The 26,512-nt window shown below is 40.3% G+C and overlaps 1 protein-coding gene across 7 annotated transcripts in view; it reads right to left on the bottom strand.

Moving 5' to 3' along the window:
• Positions 1 to 9,774: 9,774 nt before the first annotated feature.
• IFTAP (intraflagellar transport associated protein) overlaps positions 9,775 to 26,512 on the bottom strand; it is a 59,324-nt gene continuing 42,586 nt past the window's right edge. For all 7 annotated transcript variants that reach the window (XM_050955525.1, XM_050955524.1, XM_050955522.1 and 4 more), the window contains 2 exons: positions 20,049 to 20,177; positions 9,775 to 11,108 (listed from right to left, as the gene is read on the bottom strand). In XM_050955525.1, coding sequence (XP_050811482.1) covers positions 10,951 to 11,108; positions 20,049 to 20,177 — 287 coding nt within the window. In that variant the 3' untranslated portion in view covers positions 9,775 to 10,950. The remainder of the gene's footprint in view (positions 11,109 to 20,048; positions 20,178 to 26,512) is intronic.

Raw genomic sequence — 26,512 nt, 5'->3', positions numbered from 1 at the left:
TCTGGGTGGGAAACTCATAAATCAAAATATACTACATCCTAAATTCCCAAAACAAACAAACAAATAAAAGGACACTGCCTTGAAGCGGCTCTGTGTTTTTTACCACCCAAGTTCGGCAGTAAGGCGACCTTTGGCAGTATCCCTGCAGCAGCGTTTCTGCCAGTGATCTGCCGGTCCTGCGTCTTCGGCGTACCCACCACCAAATTGCCACTGAGGCTGCGGGACTGGCGGACCTCCCGCCGCTGAATGCTGCCTGACTGCCGCCCTCACAGTGACCAGCAGGCTGCCCCCCACGGTTTGCCGCCCTAGGTACGCCTGGCGCTGCCCTCACACTGCCCAAAACTCTGACCCAAATTCATCCCTAGTGTAACTCTATTGAAATTACATTTGAGTTACGTCAAGAATGAATTTGGCCCAGTGTAACTGTGTTAAGGACCAAAGGTTAGGCCTTTGCAGTCGTAGTTCTTTAGATCTAGAGTTCATTCCTGCCAAAGATTCACCCTGAGAGCATGCTGCAAGAAACCATTCTCTCTTCAGGATTTTTCCCTAGCTATGAATATTAGCTTCCCTTTCAACTCTCACTCTGGTTTGCTCATCTCTAAGAAAGCAGAAATGGTTGAGAATAGTGGGCTACAGTCAGAGTATTGTTCCCTAACTGTGAAGCTAGATTATATAAAGGTGTCTGCTCTGGGATATTAGACATGCTAAGATAATGAGTTCTCCTAGCTTTGACTTCTGCGGACAATTTCATAAAACAGAGAAATGTTCTCGTGGGGAATCTGCCTCTCCAAACCTTTAATCCCACTAGTTGGTTCTCAGAATATTTAATCCCACAGTACAGCACGAAAGCCCCCACAACTGCACTTTGAGATTGTGCGGATGATTATAGCACCAATTCATAAGAACCAGAAAGTGAAACTGACCAGTCTGGTTTCACTGCCCTAACTGAACAAAATGTGAAAACAAACACTGGAGACAAGTAAAGGAGATTCTTTACATTTTTTTTGTTTTAATAATCTGCTGTGATATTAATAACACAGGACATATTTTTGTAAATACAGCATTTTACTCTTGGCATTGTCTCTACGTATAAGTCACATTTTGAACATAAGAAATTGACAATATGTAAATCTTTCAAATTATTAACACCTTGGGTCAGGGACCATACTTTCTGCTGTGTTTGGAAAGTACCTACAATATTGTATATGCTACCAGAAACTAATAAAATAATAATAGTATTAATCATATTATTAAAAATAATAATTGTTCAATTTTGGGGGAATTTTTTTTCTTATGTAGTGACAGGACAAATTTAGAAACCAATTTGACTTCTCACTTGAACCATGTTCAGCCACTGACCAGTAGAAATAAGAATTTAGATCCAAACCTGAACGTTTCCAAAACTCTGGTGTGTCTGAATCTGAGGCTCTGGTTCAGCACGTGCAGTGATACAAGCCAACTGTGAAGTTCAAATCAAAACTTCTCTAAAATTCAGAGGTGCTCTGAACCAGGGAGATTTGTTTCAATCTCATTTCAACTATGTAGGCAATTTGTTTACTACTTCTACCTTTCTGAATATAACAGTAATAATTTTTGTTTTAACATGCATGGTAATGAACAGCCAGTTGTGCCAACTCAGCAAAAAGTGAGACTGACTGAGTGAGCAATATTTATTTTCTACAGGAGACAAGTATCGGTGGAGGCTAATTTAATCGTTCCATGATACAATTTAGAACCACTATAGCATGTAGCAATTAATTAACAGGCTTCCCTTCCCATCAAAGGTATAATCAAGGCAATTTGCTTCCAAACATAATCAAGAAACTATGTAAGGTGAGCTTAGCCACCATAGGAGGCATTTTTTCATGTGGAAAGTTAATTGAATTTCTAACATTTTTTCCTGTGGCATTCAAATAAAGCTTTATAAAAGTTGTGGTGCTTTTATGTGTAATCAGTCCTCTTGAGCTCTTAGAGGTTACTTCAAATTAGACCATCAAGCTACTTTTTTCTTCCCATCTTGTGACAGATTGCATCAACCATCATAAAAAATGTGACTCAGAGGTCACTGAAATCTCGAGTGCATACAACAATTAATATTTAAAACAGAGAAACCTTAACACAAGGTAGGAGTCAGCACCCTCTTTTACTGAATTCTTCAGCAGACATCTTTCAGAGTGCTAATAAGATGGTGATGGTTTGAAAGACCCACAACTTTTTGTTTCCCCTGTGCTTGTGGGTTATGTAAATTCATGTAGAAACAAAAGGTTGGGAAAGGTGATCTGCAAAGCAAAATTGAAAACTGAGTAAAAGCAGACGCATATGCTGAATGAGCTGTCTAAAGTATTTGGGATATGCCTCTTACAATAGCAATGGTGGGCACCTTCTAATCATACTTTTCTTTGTAGAGGGTTGTAGACATGCAGACTCACCCCTGCGGTGCCTCCTGCTGGTTATCCTCGGGAATTAGCTCATTTTCCAGCCAGGAGTGCCCTCTGCAGGCCAGTGATCCACCAGTCCTCTTGGCCCCGTGTCTCTCCCAGGACCCCGGTGCCCTTTTAACTGGGGTGCTGCCTCCTGGCATTACCCCACCAATCTGGGTTTCCCCTCCCTGTGGAACCCCCAATCCACTCTCCCCACTTTGCCTCCATTTTGGCTACTGCCCAGTCTCCATCTAGCCCCTGTTCACTGGGGCAGACTGCAGTATCAGCCACTCGTCACTGGCAAGGGTGGGTTTGGACCTGCTGCCTAATTTGCTTAATTTCATCCATTACTTCTGTTCAAACCACCTGAAATTACTTAGGCTATGTGGCCATTTGATCTGATCCTTGTTGGACTGCACCAAACGTCTACTTATGAAAAAGTAATGGCCTGGTAGATATCTACCTTGCTGCTGTGGCTTAGGAGAAGGGATCATATGGAATGGGTTGCAAAGCACAATACTGAGTGAGTTGCAAATATGATTTGCAGAAGTTTGATGTCCAGTTTTTGATCCTTTAAAACAGTGGTCCCCAACCTTTTTGTGGCGAGTAGCACATTCATGTTTTCAGAAGAGTGTGCCGGGTGCCAACAATTTTTCAAGGTATATTTTGTATTTGTACACCATATTTAATATTCTTCCCACTCTGGGTTGAAATAATAGGTACGTTGTCTCTTATTTGAACCACTCATTTTGGAGCAAAATGTTAAAAAAATAATAAATTGCAAAGCACAAGAAAACAGCAGTATCAGTACAGGAAGAATACCCACATACAGGACCGGCTCCAGGTACCAGTGGAGCAAGCAGGTGCCTGTGTCAGCACATGCTACAGGGCAGCATTTGGTCCATTCTGCAGAGGCGGAGCATTTTTGGGCGGGCGGGTTTGGCAGCAGTTCTGGGCAGTGCAGCGAGAAGCCTGAGAGAAGCTGCGCAGCCTACAACCCTGGAGTACTCTGTCCCCAGCAGGTGGGGGGCCCTGGCATCTCTCCCCTGCTGGGCACTAGGCGGGCCCTGCGCCTGCCAGGAACAGAGAACACTGGCGCCTGCAGCCCCAGAGTGCTCTGTGCCTGGCAGGAGCGGGTCCGCGGCTTCTCTTCTTGAAGCCGGAGAGAAGCCGAGGCCCCGTGCCTGCCGAGGACAGAGAGCATCGGCGCCCGCAGCCCTGGAGTTCTCTGTCCCTGGCAGGTGCGGGGCCGCAGCTTCCTTCCCCTGCTGAGCACCAGGTGGGCACACATAAATGCCCCGGCAGGCGCCATGGCGCCCGTGGGCACCGCGTTGGGGACCACTGCTTTAAAATATCAGTATCAGAGTCCTGGGCGTCAATACAGCTGCATGAGTAATGAAAAACAGGTGACTGAATATCTTGTCAAGCAATTCAGTTTGCAGCTATTCATGAGGTCCTTCATTATGAGCCCCATTCTACAAGGCACTTTCATTAAAGACAATGGAAGGTGAGGGTATTCAACATCTTGTAGGATTAAGCCTTGTTTGTGAATACTAATATCATTGTATGTATTCATGGTGGTAACAGCAAAATTTCCACAAATTTGCACCAGAGATGCATTATTCACTATTCACATCTCATTTCCATTATTGTCTGCTCGTTATCTACTATCCCTCGTTCACATTCTCCTGATTAAAGAATTTCAGTCTTCCAATGACTCAGAGAGCAAAAAATATGCCATGTGACAAATCACATGCCACAAACAGTAGAAGTAAATCTTTCTGCATCCAGTCCTTATACAAGCGCAAGCCAGGAAATTATTCGTCCAGTCTATCTGATGAAAGCTTATGAGTGACAGACATCTGCAGAATTCAGGAACTGTTTGCAAGTGTTACATAAACAAAACAAAAAGGCCTTAAATTGGTCAAATTTTTGATTCAGTGAATACTATTCAGCTAGTGCTAGCTATCAGTGTTTTGACAGCTTGGATTTTGAACTAGACTAGTTAACAGAACTTTTGGTGGGCTGCAAAACTAAGTCTAAGCATCTAACTTAAACAAAGAACAATCCTGCATTACATTTTCATTCAATAAGCAGTCTGACCATAACTTGTGCTTTCCTGAGTCTTTGTTTTTGAAAGCTTTGTAAATAAGCTTATGCATAAAAATACTAACACAGAATCGATGGTGCCAAGGAAAGACACTAGCCTTCCATCATCTTTTACTGTAAAAATGTATCCAGCAGGAAAATAGCTCATTGGACAAATGTATTGTCTTGTCATGTTTAGGGAAGCTAGTTGTAAATCTGACACAAACCAAAAAAATGCATCTCAGCTTCCATCTTTTAAAGAGTGAATGTGCAATTTGCAGTGAATCTAAATGGCAGCGTCAACACTTCTAAGTAATGGGTGGAATTTGTCCTCTAGCTGATTTATTCTGAGAAACAGGAGTAATATGATGGATGACACTTGCATCTTTCTGAAAGTTATGCATATTAGATATTCTAAGGTTTTATTCATAGGAACAGAATAGCAGATGTGTTCTACAATACCTATGAATCTTGAGGTTTATTTACTGCTAGGGCCTGTTTGCACGACAAAAACAACCAGGTCTGAAGGCCCGGTTACAACATAGTTCAAAAATGTTGTGCTGACGGGCTCTAACTCTGTTGTAATCATCACATGCAACCAAGAAAAAGCCTTGGACTTTAGCATAGTTATGAAACACAATTAAGTTCTGCCTACAAATTTTAACCTTATTGTACTGGGGTCAAAGGACAGCTGTGTTGTAATCATCTTCATGACAAAATCATAAACTTCCTATAGGTTTTTGAACCATTCTATAAAATTAACTAGAGAATTATATCCATGCTATAGAATTTTTATAGGCTGATTCAACTTACAGAAAAGATAATTTTCCATGTAATTTCTCTGTTTTTACAATAATTTCTATAGACCACTATTACATTTCTATAGAACCCAATTGTTTTCATTATTATGAAATTCAATTGGACTTTTTCACACATGCAGGTCCTCTTACTCTGTTATTTTTGTACTACAGATGGACCCTTAGAAACAGCACTAAGAAACATTTGGATACAGGTCCAAGTTTGAACTTCCCCAAGTTTGGCGTGTTCAGACCTGGGAGTGTGATTTGGCCCTTGATATAGTGAATGGGGTTAACCCCTGCAGCTCAGCTTGAAATCAGACTCGGGGTTTGGTTTACATCTATCCTTACATGCTATTTTGAAACATGAGTATGTGAATAGTTGCTCTGAAGAAGATACCCAATATGTTGTATAAGATCGCAATTGATTGCTCTGGGGAATTTTCATTGCCACTGTCTTTGTCAGAGATTCTGTAAATAAGACAACCATTTTGCTTTCTCGGAATTTATTACAATTGATTTCCATTTAGCTGTGAGTCCATGTGATCTCATATAAATTAGCTTGACTATAAAAATGACAGTACATCTTAACCCTTGCTTCTTGCAAATATTTCATAAACAAGTGGTAAAGCTAAAATATCTCCACTGTACTTCCTTAGTATCTGACAATATCATAAACGTGATATGGCTGTACAATAGTCCTGCCAACACAGAACAAGATGTCTCCTCAAGCAGCTTTACCAAACTCATAATCATTTGAGGAGTTTAGAACTTAATTAAAGCCCTTTAAGAGAAAATGCCCTTTTTGTTTTCAGAAAGGACAGGCAGACATTTAACACCTGGTAGAATTTCAGATGCCAGGGATTGGCCAAAGCAACCAACCAATCCGTGAAAAGGATACATTCCCTTCCAGAGAACCCTCAAGGTACATGTGGCACCTCACGCCCACCTGTGCTAACTGCCAGTTCACCACAAGAAAGTTCATAGTGGTGGGAATGCCCTTACTTATCACAAGTGCTTATCACTGTGGTGCAGGGAACTCATCTCGTGAGGCTGTCAAGAATCATTATCAAGGGTTTCCTCATCTTTCATGTGTCATTGAACTATCGTGAGCTGAATTTTTGCGGTTTGTGAAGCCAACATTTTCAAGCCCTCTCGGCAGCAGTCAGCCTCAGTAAATGAACTATGTGCTGATGAGGTCTGCTGGGATCAGAGCAAATGAATCTTTGCCCAACCCTTTTCAGTTGCCACTCTGCATCCACTACTACAGCTTCAGGGCTCCAGTAGCAACCACAGCTGCTCCACCACAATTCTTTATGCAGGGAGTTTTGACCAGCAGATGTGCATACCTGCATGCAACTGAACTAGGGCTTAGGACCCTTCATGGAGCAGCCTGAAAGAGGCTGCAGGCCCCTGGTGAAGTGAAACTGAACAGGTTCTACTCTCTGCTTGGCCTTTCCTGCCCTCACTTGGACTGAAGAATCTAGGCCAAAGTGAAAATCAGGCTATCACTGAGTGCTACTGAAAATGAATGGTAAAAACCATAGTGGGCATAGTTCATCCTGCTAGCCAAGTGGATATTTTGACATCCAAGCTGTTGGTTAGTCAAACTGTGCAACATATGGGGTTGTTGGATTTGTGCCATACATGGAATTTAGTTCCATGTTGATTTCTATACCACAAAGGTTTGGCTCTGAGCCCAATATCTGAACCTCTTCAACAACCTGTCATTATTTCTGAGAAATGTGGGGACTTCTAAAAACAATTCCAAAGTGTACATAAGGCCCAGTTTTGCCCTAGGTTTTCCCAATCCTCATATAGATAGGTTAGATTAAAAGACTTTAAAAGAAATGTGTGTGTGTCTGTCTGTCTGTTTTAGCACCACTTGCCAGCAAGTTATCCTCTTAAAATATTATTAATCTTTATTATAATTAACACTAACTTGTATTGGGAAAATAACTGCTCTAAACATGATTTGAAAATGTATTAGTTTTTTTTGTTAAATATAACAAATTTGGTGTTCTGAAGTGTCTGTAGGTAGAGAAGGAGTGCAAGAGGACTTGGTGTTGAAACTAACAAATGAACAATTTAAGCTCTGTTTTCTACATTCTCCCTCTAAAGTTTCTGCATTCTGATGAATCCTCCAAGATCCGTGAGATTTCCAGTTCAAAATCCTGGTCATTTTGGGAGGGGGGAAAACCCCACACTGAAGGAACAATCCAGAGAAAAACTCAAGGGGGAACCTTGAACTGTTTCTTGTCCCTTGTGTGGATTTTTGCCATGTACAGTAGAACTGATTCTGGAGGAGAGGAAAATTAATTTAGTACAATTGGCTGCAAATAAAAAGTTAGAGAGAGAAAGAGAGAGTGTGTGTGTGTGTGTGTTAGGTCATTCTCTCCCCCTCTTTCCCTTCTCTTTCCTCTCCCCTCCCCCTCCCCCAGCCAAATGCTAATTACTGGGTGGGGAGGAAGGAATCTACCAGTCAGGCCCCAAAGTCTTATTATGCAGACAATTAAACAATACCAGATATCTATCTATTTATATCTATCTAGGTATCAATATCAACTGAATAAAGACTTGATGAATAATTACAGGATAAGAAATATGATTTCCCAGCAGCAGATAAGCAATGAAACGGTACATTAACAACTCAATTACATCTAAGCAGGTTAATCAAATGAGCTGATCAGCAAGTCTAACTTACTGTACCTGCTCTCCATTATGATATTTATCTCTATAAGCAGAGGGAGAATGGATAACTCATCAGAGGCCTAAGTGAAGTATCCCACCTCTCTGCACAAGATGAATGGTGCACCAGAGCTTAACAATTGTTCAGCATTAACCAGTGAGGGGTATTTCTTTATCCCAAACTGAACTATGTAATGATCTGTCTGAATGACAGTGTATAGAACACAATATGGACCCTGAGAAGTAGGTAAGAGAAGTGCATCCATCTGAAAGAAAGGGAAGGGAGTGGCTAACTTCATCCCTAGGGTCGGGTACACAGCTGTTACTGGAGTCCATAGTAGATGTGCTTACATTTACCAGGGCTAGATTTGACCTACTGATACATTATGCAAGTTTGGCCAAGGTTTGTCACTGACCTCAGTGAAAGTGGAATTGACCCTTCGCTGTGCCTGAGTTTGCCCTTCTGAAAAATAGGGCAACAAATGCAATGAAACGCGGCTTAAAGAAATCATCCCATGGACCTGCAAAACCCTGTTTCTGAACAGTGTTGGCTCTTCAGCTTGGGGTTGAACAAAGTCTGGAAACTATGGGGATGTTTCATAGTGGTCTCTTAAACAGAGGTTGCCTACTAGAGGTAGTCCAGCTTCACTGCACTTACGTAACAGGGATGCAGTGAGCCACAGTGAATGTTTTTACGGGAGGCCTGGATGTCTGAATACACTGGATCTCAACCTTTTCTATAACAATGCCCTTCCAGGTCCCCCTTCTCATCCAGCTGAAATCTAGCTATGCACCCCTCCCCCTCATTTTATACACAGGGCTCTAGCAAAACACCTGGCAAAACAAAATGAATTAAGGACAGTGTTTTCAGTCCATTTTTACCACAGCTTTAGCATAGTTTTAAAGACAATTTTAAAAAATGTTCTCATGTTCACCCACCAGGTTGGCTCTATACTGTTTACCTTCTCTGCCTAGACTATCTTGGGGTTTTATATGACTGCCTATCTGCTTAGTATCTGGGCACTCTCTTCTTCCTTTCCCCTGTTTATTAACCTTACCTCAAATGATGTTGTCTAATCAATCAAAACAAAAAATATCCTGCTGTCAGTGGTGCCTATTTATAATTTGCCATATAATTGAAACAAATCATTTCCTTTGGAATGAGGATGCCCCTTTTTCACTCATGGAAACTGTTGGCTTTGGAGCAGCCATCCAGCCTTATGGATTTCATTCAAAGTATTTAAACTGCATGTTGTTCAATTCCAAAGCTATCTAACCAGGCATTCGTACCACACTCATCACTGTAATCTTCTATGGCAAAGGTAATGGTGTTATGCCAATGATGAATTGTTGGTCCATAAACTAAAATTAATGGAATTACACCAGTATGTATCTGACCCATTATGGACCAGGTGTTGGTACTTTTATTCATCCAATAGCCCCAGTGGCTCATGAAAAATAAGAAGGACTGAGTCCTACATATCTCATGACTCTCTGTGTAAGAGTAAGCATCTTCCCCAGGGACTTTGGCCACATGGTCTCCTTTCCTAACATGCTATGCAGTATAATGTATGCACTTTTCACTCTCCACCCCAAGGTTGCTGCATTTCAGTGGTGCTGAATGTACGTCACGTGGTGAAAAACCTTGGGACCATTTCCTATATAAATGTATGAAATGTGTGTCTTTTCAGTCGAAATTTTGCTTGTCAAGTTAGGTAATGGGTTAAATCACTGCTATTCTGCTTCTCCTGACCAAAAAAAAAAAAGAAAAGACGTTACTGTGATTTTCAGGAATTATACACACTTAATTCAAACCCACATAAGGAAAAAACATTGAAAAAATAGGAATATTACTGGTCTGAAGAACTGAAATCACACAGAAGGTATCAAAATCCTTCCTGGGTTTGATCACTGGTCCACAGCTCTGTATCTTTTCACCTTATAATCCCAGAAAAAGAGACTAAAGGTTGAATGCTCACTTGCCACAAGCTAATGTTTACACTCCTGAGGGAGCCAGGCAAAAATGGCCCTGAGACAACTCTGGGCTGGTTAGGGGCTGAAGTCAGCACAAAACGTAGTCTAATTTACACCGGTTTATACTGACCCCTAAGGAGTGATTATTCTAGCACTGCACACATTGTATGCCACTCACAGATTTTTTCTTCAACACAGGAATTCCTAGCTGCCTTTTAATGAACCATTCCTGTTGCTTCATGCTGCCAGAGAACAACAAAGCAACTGGAACTGGGGCTGAGAACCAGGGCTTAAGTCTTTCAAAACCCACTGATATATGTAGGAATTGTATGCATATAGGAATCAATCCAGACCCCAGCATCCAGTATGAGTACCTAGGCAAGTTGCTCTAGGGATATGTAAAGGGGGCAGAGAGAGAGGCGGTGGAGCTGCTATGTTTAGACTGTAAGCTCTTTGGAGCAGGGACCACCTTTTGGTTCTGTGTTTGAAGAGCAGCTAGCACAATGGGGTCCTGATCTATGATTAGAGCTCCTAGGCACTACAGTAATACAAATAATATATACTACTACTACGCAGAGGCTACTTCAGCCCAGTGCTGCGCAGGGTTTATCAGGGGTTCTAAAACTGGGAGTCAGGACCCCTCAGAGGGTCGCAAGGTTATTACATGGCGGGTCATGAGCTGTCAGCCTCCACCCCAAACCCCTACTTTGCCTCCAGCATTTATAATGGTGTTAAATATATGAAAAAGTGTTTTAATGTATAAGAGGGGGTTACACACAGAGGCTTGCTATGTGAAAGGGGTCACCAGTACAAAATTTTGAGAGACACTGGAGTATATGAACATCCCACAGGTTCTATGACAGGCCCACGCTGGCTTCATTGCAAAAGAGCCCTCTATGATTGCAGAAGAGGGAGCTGGATTTTCCCCTTACAAATATTTTTCCAGCTGAATAACAGAGAATGTTCAGCAAGGTCCATCAGCTTCAGTCTTCAGACTTAAGGCCGATCCTTACTTTTTTCTGTTCAGATAAGTTTATAATGGCCTTCATCTCAGTCTCAGAGAACTTGGGGGTCAATGGCACACTGTCATAGTCAAATTCTTCATCAAGGGAGAACAGCTGAACTTCATCCCCACATAGCTGCAACAGGAAAAAATACAGCAATATAAATAAAACAGCAGCAAGTAATGATAAAGAAGCTCAAAACATAAACTCCTGATTAATATTTAATTAAACTACTTTTTAGACTCCAGCACTCTCAGCTGATTAAGCTGTTTTTAAGTAAAAGAATAAATTCAATTATTCAATTTGACCTAATTTAAGCCATTTAATATGCCCCATTTGTACCATACTGTATCGGAATGAATATCATTAACTAATTTTTGCTCAAGGCAAGGAATCAAAAAACCTCCCTTGCATACTTCTATTACATTTCCACCACTTGTAGCAGCAGGTTGTGAGGATACGGAAAAAATAGGTAGAGCTACATTAAGTTGCAAGGATAGGTCCCGCAACTTTAAGATTTTGGCTAGTTTTAAGTGCTGTTTACTCAACTGATACTACATTTTGTAGCAACGGGAATGCCTATAAGGAGCAAAGAAGCATAATCAATTTTCAGTTATTCAATCACTGCAAGGTCTGTTTCCTTTAACCAAAGAAGTTGCTTGCAGAGGTGTGCAATGGATTACTTGGTCGATGGGAGGTACAGTATTGCAGATTAGTCAGTACTGGGTCAGCTGACACATGCTGCATTGAATATTTTTAATTATAAATGTGTTTGGAAAAGACTTCAGTTGGCACAATTTATAAATAAGATAAATAAGTAAATCATAATATTTTAAAGGCTGCATATTAATAAGGACAAGCAGAGGGACCATAGCATAAAATGTTTTCAATAAGACACTAGATAAAACTAATCCTAGAAATTACAGATGGGGACATCTTGTTAGCACACCTTTTACATCCTCCCTGCTATCCACCAGTACAGGGTTGTTCCCTGTGCTTTGCTCGATTTAGCATAATACGTCTATGGGTAGGTCTACATTGCACTGGGGTGCGTGGCACCTAGGTTTGTTTGTGGACTTGTTGTTTCCAAACCCATGCCTGAGCATCCACACTGCTTTGTAAACCTGGGTTTATAGTTGCTGGACCTGGGTCTCACACTTGGGCTAACATGTCCACACTGTACTACACAGACCTTCTGACTCAAGACTGTGGTTCAAGCTGCATCCACACTGCTAAATGACAGGGCTTTGACCCAAGTCACAGGGGGACTCGGCTCTGATCCACCCAACAGGCAGGGCCCTAGTTCTCAGGACCTGAGTGCTTGCTGACCCAGATCAGACTGATTTGTGTGTGGACAGAAGTGGGGCTTGGACTCTAACCTGAGTCAGAACCGGGCCTCAGTGAACAGTGTAGATAACCCTATGGGGCTTCAATAATCATAGACAATTCATTATTAGTAAGATGTTTTTTTCTTGAGCATCAAGATATCTATGCTACAAAGTGCTGAACACTCCTGCCCCACACAAGCAAAGCATTTAAACATTTAGGTGCTGTACTGGATCAGATCATTTTGTAAGATTGAGCCCCAAATGCTTTGCATGTGATGGGATACTTCAGAATTCACAAGTCAAAAATATCAAGAGTGTGGCACAAATCAGCACTTACACCAGCTTGAGTGCAAAACAGAAAAAAGATGTGTGCCTCAATCCCGTGAGCACCTTTGAAAATCTCAGCCTAGACTTGTTTTGCTCTGTTTTCTGTTTTCCACTTGAGTTTGTGTAACATGCAGCTTTGTGCCAGATGCTCAACATCTTACTATATGCACACTGGGGTTGAGGTTTTTTCATCAATTAGTAACACCTTGGATTGTTCAAGGGAGGTGTAACAAGGGGCAATGAGGTAAAATTAACGGGAAAATGTGAGTGGGATATCAGGAACAATTTCCTGAGCATGAGCTCTATTACACTGCCAACCAGTTTCCCATGGGGACTGCCCCATCTCTTGAGTCAGTTTAAATAAGACCAGACAAAGCACAGGAGAACAATTTTGTACTGGTGAGAGGGTTGACCAGATGACCTCACAGTCACAGATCTTTCCTATTTCTAATTCCTGTGATACTATTATTAACTTTTGTCACTCGCACTTTCATGACAGAAAATCTGGTATCAACAATGACCTTGGCAGAAGCAGTAAAATGTAACTTGAAGCAGGCACACATAGTTTTCTACTATAATCCACCTATTTTTCCTCAAATAAGTTCATTAAATTGTAGTCTATAGAAGGAAATGTCTGGCCTTTACCTTAGATCTCTTACATTACAGAATCCTGGTGCGGAAAGTGTTAGCCCTACCTCTACCCCTGGCCCCCTGCCTCCATATTCCCTTGAAGTTCACAGGACCACCTAAATTGACAACCTTTTGCATCAGTTTTCTACTTTTTGAAATGAAAATTGATTTTGATTATCATGGTATTTAAAGATCTTACATCAATGGCTTTGCAGGATGAGCAGCTTTTCAGGCTGCTGAAGTGAAAGCAGGCATGGAAGCTGATGTGAGAAAACTGCTACGAATTCTATGTCATAGCATGAAATCCAATCTAAGCTCTTTTTTGTTTCTTCCATACAGATGAAAGCTGTAAAATCCTCAAGGTCTTATTAGGAATTGCCATCTAGTAGAAATTCCTGTTCAGAATACTCCTGCTTCCTATTCATTCTAGTTGGCAACAAAGTTTTGAAACACAGTAACAGGTCTACTGGACTACTAGTTTCAGTGCAAACTTGTAATTTACCTGAAATCAACAGAGTCCAGCAGAATTCAATCAAGACCTACTGAAGGGTTCTAATGGAGCTAACTGGAATTTCCAATTAGGACTGTACAATGGAACAGGCTTGTACATCAAGGGAAAGTGACATTTAAATCATAGCACAATGACAAAGTAGTGCGTCATCCTGTTGCGTCAAAACGTCACTGGGTCATAGTTTAACAATATTTACGAGTCTCTGAAATTTATTTTGAGACTCACAAACATCCATCAGTGAGCTAGGATTAAAAACATAGGATCACTTTGGGGATAATCCTGGAAAATGAGGCTTCCTCAAAAGAAGAGGAAATCACTCTAGCCCATATTTAAAATTCACACTTGTGTTCATTAGCTACTCAATTTAGGAGTCACATTATCCCATGGGATTTCTGCTGAGATTATGCAAGAGGTCACATTGCCACAATGAATCTCACATAATAAATCACAGCCATTAGAGTTAGATATAGAAAAGATCTGTAAAATCACCAGATCCACCTCCTGCAAGAGTAGGTTTTGATCATACAGTAGATATTAAACTGATCATACTCTACACTTGATTTTAGTCACAAGGCTAAGAAGCACTCATGATAATTTTAATGAGGTTTTTTTGATGGTGCAGAGCTAATAATGCAGCAATGAGTGTACCCTCATTATGTTGAAGCATGACTCTTGTTTTGTTTTGTTTTGGTGGCAGGAGGAGGGGATGGATTACAATCAAAAATATTTACCCTCCAGTTTGCAAAATCTGCTGGAAAAAAAACCAAAGGAAATGCACAACATTAAATATGTGGGAGTAGAATCTTCCAGGTCTCAATGAGTCTGACTAGCATTAACTTAGCTTTAAGTCTCTTTGGAAGAATTAGAATGTTTTCCCTTCACTTTTTGGATGCACTTTCAGAAGTTCAATTTCTTTATTTCTGTTCTATGCAAACGGCTTAAATTTCATCACCCTTCTTGTGCTGAACAGACTTACAGTTAGGAAATAAGAGTCTAATCCTGCACGTGAGTCGTCCCACTGACTTCGGTAAGGAATGGATCAGATTTCGGATCTGCAGAAGGTCAGTAACTGTGGCTCCATTGCCAGGATTAGTGTTGCCGCCAAAAACCTTGTTTTCTGCAAAAGCTAAAACTATTGACTCTAGAACTGAACAGACAGCACGGATGGTATTTACGTGTCTTGATTTGTTTAATATCCTTTCATCAGCTGTACCTGTCTAACTCCTGAAAGTCTTTCTATTGATTTAAGTGTGCTTTGGGTCAAATCTTAGGCGCAGAATGCTTTTTTTATAAACAATATTCAAATAAAGCTCAATTCAATAAAGAGTCAATATCCACAAACAAGTTCTCTTGACCCACCAAAACTAAAGTCCTACTCCCTCAACTCACTCAGTACCCATTCCACTAATTCTCCCTGGAGAAGCCTGTTAAAATATGATGCCATGGATGATGCCCTTAAGATCTAACAGTGATCTAACTTAATTCGGTCTAAGTGTTCACTTAAGAGAAAAATCCAAAAACAAACCCTATAAAGTATTATTTAATCTCAAAATGTTTTTCCATTTGCTCTAGCTGTAATAGTGTCTGATACCATGATTACAGGTAATTAAATTAAGAAAACTTTAGATTGCCATAAACCTTTGTAGCAGTTCTACAAAATCAAATCTGTCACCTCTGCACCAAAGCTATTATGGTATTGAGAATACACATTCAGCACTATGACCTTGTCTTGATTTGCATTTAACTAAACCACTTCATGAACATGCAGATGTGTAATGGAAAAGTGTTTGTAAAAAAGAAAAATGTACATGTAATTCCAAATGAAATTGGATATAAGAGTAGACCACACCAGACTTCACTCTGTTATCTCCTCATTGCAAGTTTCAAAAAGTCTAGTTCAGTTGTATGTCTATTTGTGCACTTCATCTCTCAGGCAAGCGTTGAAAGCAGTGGGTTTGGTTGGTTTTTATCTTCTCCCAAGTATTAGTTCATTTCAGCCTCGTATGAAGGAAATCAGACCAAAGGCCTTTAGATTGCAAACTGAAATTCTGATTTATTTCAAAAGGAAAAAATTCTGCTACGGACCACTGAATCCCTCACAGCTGAACAAAAACAACAGTCAATCAAGTTATTATCTTGTTATTTTTGCCTAAGGAGCTGAGAGAAATATGTGTATGTCTAATTTAACATCTAATTGAAATCTTTTCTGGAAGATCTCTGGGAACAGAATTTATGCTCTATCAGAGAACTGCCAATTTTCTTAACATAGCCCACGTGATTTACTCAAACGGAGACACCTCTGAAGGAAGAATCATTTTCATTCACAGCTACCACAAGTCCAAATTAAAGAGGAAAGAATGTAATGTTCAGATTAATAACTGGAGCATTGTGCTGGAAGCCACTTTGCAAAGTAATGTTGTAAATAAAACACCCTAAAATTGAGAGTTTCAAAAGTCTATTAATAGTTGGCAATTCAGTGTCTTTTTATTTAATCTCTGTGCAGATACATTGAACTAAAAGCCTTGATTCTGTCCTTCCTAACCTCTACTTCTGCATAACTCGGGGCAATCTACAGTTCTCTTGTTTAAATTATGTAAAGGGTTTTCCCCACAGATAAACACTGCTGAATATATTGCACATTCAAGGGAAAACTGATCAGCTCAATACCCAGGTGGAAAAGATAGAAAAAATGTGTGTAGGCAGAGTACACATGAACGTAATGACGAGCTAAGATACTTGGAGAAAGAAAGGATTGTCTGGATGTTAAGGCACTGAGGTGGGAATCAGAAAACCTAGCTTCAATTCACACTTTTCCCATAGATTTCCTGTGTGACACTGGACAAGTCACTTAACCTATAGGTACGTCTACACTGGAAAAAAAACCTCAAACCTGTGGCAACGATTCTCAGAGCCCAACTTAATGGATCCGGGCTCATGCAGCTCACACTATGGGGCTAAACATAGCAGTGTAGATATTTCCACTCTGGAGCCCGGGCTCTGAAACCCAGAGAGAAGGGTGGATCTCAGAAGCCAAGCTCCAATTCGAGCGGGAACATCTGCAATGCTATTTTTAGCACTGTAGCAGGAGTCACGCGATCTTGAGTCAGGTGACCTCGGCTATCAGACTTGCTGCCGCGGGGGGGTTTGCAGCATAGACATACGGCATTTTCTTTCTCTCACCCTTTGTCTGTCTTGTCTTGAGACTAGAGGTTCTTTGAGGCAAGCTCTTGCTTTTACTATGGGTATGTACAGCACTTAACACAATGGGACCCTGATCTTGGTACAAGACTATGGGTAAAATTGTGAACCTATTGAAATCAGTGGGAGTTTTGCTACTGACTTCAGTGAGGACAGGATTTTATCTTGCAGGTGCTACCATAATACAAATAATAATAATAATTAATAATGACACAGTGATTGGCACTATATAAATACTTTAACTGGAGAGATAGGTGATGAGGGAAGAAAGGATATATGTATCATGGAATGGAAAGTTTATGTTCATCTAGAGAACATTGGGGGGAAGAGAGCAAGAAAGGCGGGAACTGGGGAAGCAGAAATGAATACACAGGGTGGAGAAAAAGGATGGCGGGGTTGAAGGAAAGGCATGAGTTAGGAGTCGAGAAAGGGATGGCTGTCTGAGCTGGGGATATGAGTATTCTAGGGTAATGGACTCAAATCCTGCAGTAACACTGTCACAAGCTGCAGTTTGTGACAGCATTCATGCAGCACATGGTACTTTTACTATAAGGAGACGCACACATGCCTAAAACCACTAAAGAAAGTAGAAGCTAAGTTGCTAGCCAAAATGAACAAGTTACTGAATCGCTCATCCTTGTTCTCATTGCATCCGAGAGAGGGATAATTTTCAGGAAGATGAGCATCTCTTTAACAATTAGGCACACTTGCATGTAATTTCCCCTCAGTAAACACATTAACTATGGCCATTTGATGAAAACTACACGTTCTCCCAAATCCCTCACACAGTATGTCAGGGACATGAACTCTCCTTCAGCATCCTGTAGCATACTAGTGGTTTGGAGTATTTTTAGGGGGTGAGGCATAGAAAAGCCGAATCCCAGTAACACAGCATAGATGGCCATTATTTTATTGCCCTCCTCCAACAGCTGTTTTGATTGGCTGGGACATGTTTGGGTTGAAAGAAAGGATGGAGATGATTTTGTGCTCTTTTGAGCCTCTGGAAATAATCTTCTCCCATGTCCCATGGCAGGTTCCCTGCCCTGAAGAGCTTAGGACTTGTTTATCAAGGTATTGAGCACTCACATCACCTATTGACTTCAGTTGGAATTGTGGGAGCTCAGCAACTCTGAAAATTAGCCCCTAACTATATTGTCTAAGTGGATGGCCATAAACACTTGTATAATTTAAGGTAGGAACTAGCTTCATTTTGTACCTGGAAAAGCATTGAGCACGTTGGCACACCTTCACATCCTTCCATTGTCCCCTATAACACTCCGTTTATTTTATGGATAGTAAAACCTCAGAGTTAGAACACATCAGGAATGAAGGTTGTTTGTAACTCTGAAATGTTCGTAACTCTGAATAAAATGTTATGGTTCGTTCAAAGTTTACAACTGAACATTGCCTTAATACAGCTTTGAAATTTTACTATGCAGAAGAAAAATGCTGCTTTCTCTTTTTTTAAAATAGTTTACTTTTAACACAGCACTGTACTGTATTTGTTTGGGGTGGGGGGGGCGTCAGCGGTCTCTGCTGCTGCCTGATTGTGTACTTCTGGTTCCGAATGAGGTGCGTGGCTGACTGGTCAGTTCATAACTCTGGTGTTCATAACTCCAAGGTTCTACTGTATGATCAAACTGCTCCTCTCATAGAAATAAATGCTGCAGTGAATGGGATTTTCATCCACTTCTCACAAGTTGTAGCTTCCAGTATCATGTGCACTCATTTGTTAACACGTGAGATTTTTGCAACACCCTTCTTCTTTATGTCCCCATACATTAATCTCCTGGGATATGCGTTTCAATAAGTCATAGTATTTTTGTGTAAAAAAAAGTATATTTCTAAATGTATAAAGATGGAGGTTAACTACCATGTTATACGTCATTCAGAGGTTTTTGTTTTAATCACAGAACCATATGCGTTAGAACTGGAAAAGACCTATTAGAGTATCTAGTCCATCTCCCTGCCAATGCAGAATTGTTAACGGTGTATTTTCTAGTGTTGACTGCAAAGAATCAAATACATTTGAGCTCAGCAGGCAAAACTGCATATGCAATGCAGGAGCATCAATCCTTCATTGGTCAAACATCTTTATCATCTTGATTTAAGCCTCATAGGATATCAATAACCAAATGAAACTAGCAAAGCTGCCTGATTTTAGCCAGAAGCAATCTTAACATTTCAGCGTCTATTATAATGATTAACCAAAATAAACCCAAAACAAAACAAAACAAAAAAACACCACCACCACACCACCTCTGCAACAGAAAAATTCCTTATTCTAAAGTTAATGTTCACACTGGCTGATTTTTCAGGAGGTTTAAAGACTTAAAATAAGCCTGCAAGCATTCTAGACCTACATTTCTGATTTGAGTGGGGCTGAAATTCTGAGAGAAAGGGGCAATTTAAATTAAAACATATACTGATTGCTGTCATGCCATGGTCCAGTCCTCTGCACTTCACCTGGTAGACAGTGCTAATACTGAATTGCATCTCAGTGACAATAATTTCCAAAAGATAAACTCTGTGATCAAGGTATGTTCTAGGGATTCTTTTTTGTTTTGTTTTTTTCTGTTTTGGTTTGTTTTGGTTTTAACGTGGCATTAAAGGAATTGTTCGCTAGCTGCAATTTGGGACATGGATTTCTGCACTCACCCCAGCAAGAATTTGTATAGTGTAATACAGTCAAAGCCAACAGGAAATTAAATGGTCCCTCATTTTATGTAACTTAATGTTTTGTTAAAAGGTCAGGAGCTACAAAGGTTTGCTTGAATAGCATGTAAGCTTTACCAATTGTCAAAAAATGTATTGGCTAAAGTTACAGGTAAGCAAAAAAGTGATATATTTCACCGGCTCATTTATTATACAACAGCAGTGTGCATCACAAATCAGGAGCTGTTCCATCAAAGAGCATAATTACTTTAACTTGTTAATTTTTTTTTAATATATTTAAAAATAAATTGCTAACAGTTCAAGGATCACAAAGCTCCCTCTACATCCCTCTGTTCCTGCATAGAAACAGCATTAAAATCCACTCAGGAAAAAGAAAACTATGTTTAAATAAATCTGACCTCATATCTCTTGTGTTCTGCTGATTGATGGTTGTGTAATTGACAAGGTTCCAAACTCCAGATTAGTAGGCTGATCAAAGGAAGGTGTATAGCAAGTTGCTGTCTGCTCCACCTCTCCTGGAAGCAATAATGACCCTGCTGAATACAAAATACTTGACTCAATCCTTCCACTCAATGTATAATTTAGCAAAATCATACTCTAAAATCTCGCAGAGCTCAGAAACTTGGTAGCACTTGTATTATATTTTTCTCATTGTACAAAATATAATACAGGTACTTATCTTTAGAGCAGATGCAGTCCTGAACCAAAAGCCAGATCAAAAAAATGCCTGTACTTTGGGGAAGTCAAATTGAATTCGAACTTGATGACTGGCCCCAATTTCTCAAATAAGTTAAATAAAAACCACAGATCGTGGAGACCCCCAAACTCTTGGGAAGTTTCGGTCTGGATGTCCCTCTATTTAAAAGAGGAGGCAAGGGCCAGTGCAGAGGTCAGTGGACTGGGAGACAGGAAACATGGGGTCTATCCCCAACTCTGACCTGCTAGGTGACCTTTGGCAAATCACTTCACTTCAGTTTCTTCATCTGTAAACTAGATAGGACGGAGCCTGTCCCTGGAGACAGAGACTTCTTGGGGTGACTTGTGGGTATGGTGGGGCACCTGGGAAGTTCACAAGAGAGCAATGATCCAGCCACATCTCTTCGTTTTGCTGACAGGAGATGAATTTATATAGTCCCATTGTTCTATTTAGGTTATAGATGTCCCAGGGAGGTCTAGCTTCATCTAGCTTCTCCTCTGAAGATTGTTTATTGTGTTAAAGTCAGCAAAATTATACACAGTGGCTTTGTAAAAGGGACTCTTCTTTATTAAAGAGCTGAAGCTCATCCCCCCTGGGATCTCAAATTAGGTTCAAATCATGAGCCAGAAGATGAAAGTTGAGGAATTAAAGTTTTCACCTTTCAGCCTAACTTCTTTGTATTTTGCTCCATAAATCTTTGTATCTTAGGGGTTTGTATTGGCTCTCATTTCCATAATATTTGAACATCCTCCAGATCAATTAGATAAGCAAAGCCTTTTGAAAGGTAGAAAGAACCTGGGTAAGGTTGCTAATAGGTGTGTGCTAAGCCTTGACATGTTCAACCACTCATAGACTTTAAGGCCACGAAACTATCATGATGATCTAGTTTGACCTCCTGCACATTGCCACAGAACCACACCCACTCACTCCTGTCATAGACCCCAACCTCTGGCTGAGTTACTGAAGTCCTCAAATCATGATTCAAAGATTTTAAGTTACAGAGACTCCACCATTTACACTAGTTTAAACCTTCAAGTGACCCATGCCTCATGCTGCAAAGGAAGCTCCTTCCATTATTCATCAATTCCAAGGCCAGAAGGGATCACTGTGATCATCTAGTCTACCCTCCTACATCACACAGGCCATGGAACTTCCCAGAACATATAGTTCAGGAAAGGAGCCAACCTTAACTTTAAAATGGTGAGTGATGGAGAATCTTCTATGACCCTTAGTAAATGGTTTCAGTGGTTAATTACTGTCACTATTAAAAAAGTATGCCTTATTCCCAGTTTGAATTTATCTAACTTCAACTTTGAGCCATTGGATCAAGTTTCACCTTTGTCTGCTACATTGAAGAGCCGATTATTAAATGTTTGTTCCCATGTAGGTGTACTAGATATGGCAATTTTCTGTGGGATCTTTGGGAGATCTTACTATATTAAGTATATGTATCATTTTGGGCCAGGAATTGTATATAATTCCATGAAGGAGGGTGACCACAGTCTCCAGGAATTAAGAACAGCGGGGAGGAGGGTAGGCTGGTTAGACCACTTTATTCATGTTGTAACACCTGCAGAGAGGTACTACCATCTGGAGTGGCAGACAAAGAAAGGACTTTTGGATAAATAGCCAGAGTTTACTCTGTCTCAGGGTCTTCTTCCTGATCCAGCAAACAGACAGAACCTTCTCCCCAGGGGGCAGGGAGCAAGTTTTAGGGAAGAGTTGAAAGGACTGACACCTGCCACAGCCCTTACTAGAATTGGGGATGATCTCTGGTAAACTTATTAGCATGCATGTAGGTATTTTTGTTGTTTGTAATATTTTCTCTGCAATGCTTTTATATTAAGAATAACTGTTTGCTTATAAAGGGTTGTGTGCTCTCTGAAGATAAAGCAAAGTGCAGCGCTGGTCAGTCTAGGCAGTCTGGCTTGCTGGAGAATTCACAATGAAGGCAGGGAACCAAGCAGCCTAGAAAAACTCTGGTCAGGAGGGAGACAGACATGGTCTCCACCCAAGAGACATGATACCTGTGAGCTGGAGCTGGTGTGTTCTAGTGAGGTCCGGCAGGGAATGGTTCTTGGTCCTACACAAAAATATAGCTAAATGTAAGTGTATACATCTAGGAACAAAGAATATAGGCCATTCTTACAGGATGGGGTGGGGAGTTTGTATCTTGGGAAGCAGTGACTCTGAAAAAGATTTAGCCATCAGGCCCCTCAATCAGCTGAACACAAGCTCCCAGTGTGATGCTGTGGCCAAAAGGGCTAATGTGATCCTTGGATGCATAAACAGGGGAAGCTCAAGTAGGAATAGAGAGGTTATTTTACCACTGTATTTGGCATTAACGGTTACTAGTACCACTGTATTTGCTGCTGAATACTATGTCCAGTTGTGGTGTCCACAATTCAAGGATGTTGCTAAATTGGCGAGATTTCAGAGAAGGATCATGAGAATGATTAAAGAATTAGAAAACAAGCTTTACAGTGATAGACTCAAGGAGCTTAGTCTATTTAACAAGGAAAAGGTCAAAGGTTGACTTGATTACCGGCTATAAGTACCTATTGTCACAGTTCAGGACAAATTCAACTGTATCTCCCCTCCATAATCCAGCAAGGGCACTAGAACACACCCATTGAATTATGGCTCATAGGGATCAAAACTATTCCTTTGCTACAGAAGGAAGAAGTGGGCCAACATCTAAATATGGTGGAATCTCCCCCAACTTGTTTCAAATTCACTTGCTCAATGTACTTATTGCAGGAGGTTTGCCTGAGCATTCCCTCCTGATGTAAATCGTTGATCATTTCTGTATAAAGAACAAATATGTCACTGTTTATTCCCAATAGACCAATTTGTGGAGGGGAGGGGGACCCCCATAATGAAACCATCTGACAAAATCTCCAAAAGACAACACTTAAAAATTAGGACAACAGAAGGAAATGTATTTTTGCTTTCAGCAAGAAGTGCTTTGTCATACTCAGGATGTCAGTCCTAATTTTTTAAAGCTTGTTAGTAATGCAAACAATGTTTCAGATTTCTTTCAATCCATAAGAATGTGGTAATCAACCTTTGTTTGCCAGTAGACATGTCAGAAATGAGCATTTTCTCTGTACCCTGGCTGTGTGACAGCAAATGAGAGCCTAATCAGTAAATGCTGCTTTCCTTGGTAAAGTTTCATCAAGAAACTCCTTTGGAGATTAAAATTAGGGAGTCTTGACAGCCTTCCTTCTCAGTGGGAGGTTCCACAGGAACTGTACAGTTCTGTAAGATCTAGCCAGTACCTCACAGCTGGCTTAGCTATAGCACTAGGGGAAGATGATGATCCTAATTAAGCTGCTAATTACATTGTCACTGGTGGTGATTAATTAGCAACAGGATTGCCTTGGACGCTGCCATGACATCATATAGATAGAGATAATTGAGAAGGAACTGATATCAGAAAAGCAAGATGGATTTGGAATGCACCTTTCTTAATACTATGGAGAATCACCTTCCTGGATGAGGTGGTTGCGAAATCCTGGGATTCTAGTAACATACAACACAGCATAGCAGGGCAAATTCAGAAACTGAGCAATTCTCTTATCTTTAGTCTTTGGTGTTATGATGGATCAGCAGCAAGTGGTTGCTAAATCAGTGAACACTGTTAAATAAGCCAATGTCTTAGGTAGTTATGTAGCGCTGACATATTAATTAAACTTTAAAAAAAACTAATGCTAATGTTATGGATCTGGTTTGAACTCACAAGAGTGAAGAAATTCCAAGTCTTGACTGTATATCTTCATTACAACCCACCATGTCTAACTATTGTGGGCCAAAATAGGTTACCACTTGCAGAACTCATCTGACAAAAAAATTTTGCTAGGGGGTGTCAAGAGGTTTGGTAAATAAATAGAAAACTTAAAAGCTCAATTTTCCTATCTCCACTGATTCTCAAGCGTCAGGTTGTCAGCCCTAAAGAGCTACCTCATGTGAAACAGTCTTGAAGTGGTGCTAAAACTAGCAGAGGCTGGGAACAACAAGCTATTCATGGATTTTTTTTCCAAGTATTAAAAAAAACTCACAGTACTTACTCTGAATCTGGTTCCCCAGGCTGTTTTATTGCATGTAAATATAGGTTCAAAATGTAAACAAGTAAGCATGGATTATGCAAAATAATGGGCAATGATCCTTTTCACCCACAGAAAAACATATTAAAGTGGTTGTTAACTGATGATAGCTTGCCCGATTTTTAGAGGTACTGAGCACCCACTGCCCTCATTCGTCTTCATCTGGAGTTGTGGGTATTCAGCACCTTTGAATATCAGATCCATAGTGTCCTGTGGTCCTAAACCAGCTTAGTGCTAGGTTGTAATACCTTTACACATGTGGAATAGTTTGTTACTCTTCAATTACATTGATTCCAATGGGACTATTTGCAAAGGAAGGTACTACTCAATATGAGTGTATCAAAATTAGACCATTAGGCCCTATTCTGTAAAATGCTTACATCCATCCCTATTCAGCAAATTCCTTACTTAAGCACATACTTAGGTGATTTGCTGATTAGGGATGGTGCTCTGAACTGGGGCCTTAGAAAATTACTCCCTTCTGCATTTACCCTGCAGTTTCAACAGGATACTGTATTATTCTTTGCTGCTGGCCCTAAGGCCCAATACTGCAAACCCTTACTCACACAAGCAGCCCCATTGACAGGCCTCTCGTACTGGTATCATTGTATTTAAGGCCTGATCCTGCTCTCACTTAAGTCAATGATAAAACGCCCAGTTACTTAAATGGGGTAAGATCAGGCTCTAGATGAGTCAGACACTAGGTTCCCCATCCCAGTACAGTACGTGGAACATTCCCCCAGTAAATCAAAATGGTTCCTCAGAACCATTATAATTTGCACTGCCAAGAATTATTTGAAGCAGTGGCAGCTCATGCCTCATGACCTGAGAATGGCTCTTAGCAATGAAAAAATAATATTTCCATATATGTGCCCTGAATCACTTATTACAAGGAAATGTTTGTCCTAGTTACTAATTTTCCATAGAGATTTTAAAAGACAGTGAGTCCTGGGGGCTGGGACATCACAACGTGCAATAAAATTTCTTTAAACCCAAATATTATCTATTATAGCTCTTCTATTATTTCTTGGGATTCTTTGAATATGTCTCTGTGTGTAGGCACCATTTTACTTTAGTTCTCTTGCACATCACCTTTAAAAGAGGTTTTGGAAGTGACAGTGACTGTCTTTTACAGAATGCCAAGTCCCAATGAGCTCGTACGTGGAGGGCATTTTTACCATGAAGTCATGAACCCCTAAAAATCAGAAGGTTATATATTGAAAGCTTAAGCTTAACTTGGAGATGGGAGGTCTATGAAAAGGCCCTAAAACTGGAAGTCAGGAGGGTTCTGTTTGAAACTCTGCTAGTGACTTTGGACAAATTTCTCAAGCCCCTCTTTGTGCTTCCATTTCCCCATCAGTGAAATGGGGGAAATGAGTAAGCATTTGAGATCTACAGATAAAAAGTGCAAAATAAGTGCTAAGTGGTATTATTTCTGATGCTCTTCCCCTCACTCAGCACTCAGAATCATTTTGAATTTATATTTACTTGTGTCCTTTACACATTTTGAGATTTTTATAGATGTTATGCATATAGGATTTTTTTATTTTATTTTACATTTCACTTCGAGAAGACCCAGTAATTGAGCCATTCTTGGAGCAGTGCAGAAAATGATTTGTCAACACTCTTGAAAAAGGTTAGACGTAAAATTAATCATACTGCCACAGTGGGGAAACCAAGTATTTCTCCATGTCCCATGAGAATTTATGATCCTTTGTATTGTTGCCTTAAGCTACTTACAGTCAGAGATTAAATTTAATGAGAAAGAGAGAGATTAAATGGTGTGCACCATGCACGTGCTGTCTGTACACTGTGGGTTAAAGCTCTGGTTTGGGGAATCAGATTTGCAAAGCTAACTAGTTATTATGCCAAATTCCCACAATTCAAAGACTAGTTCCAGCTTTTAGTTGCAAGACTGCTGTCTAACTAAAATAACTACAATTTATTTGTATATTGGCGATCTGATTTATAGAGACCATAGTATTTCTATGAATTCTTTTGTTCATAAGCAGCAGCTACAACCAGCCCTGAAAGGACAAGTTAGTTGGACACAGAATTTTAAAAAGGA

Source organism: Gopherus flavomarginatus, chromosome 5, assembly GCF_025201925.1.
Source record: "Gopherus flavomarginatus isolate rGopFla2 chromosome 5, rGopFla2.mat.asm, whole genome shotgun sequence".
Classification (NCBI taxonomy): domain Eukaryota; kingdom Metazoa; phylum Chordata; order Testudines; family Testudinidae; genus Gopherus; species Gopherus flavomarginatus.
Note: the sequence above shows the minus strand (reverse complement) of the source record. Positions and strands in the feature narration are given on the sequence as shown.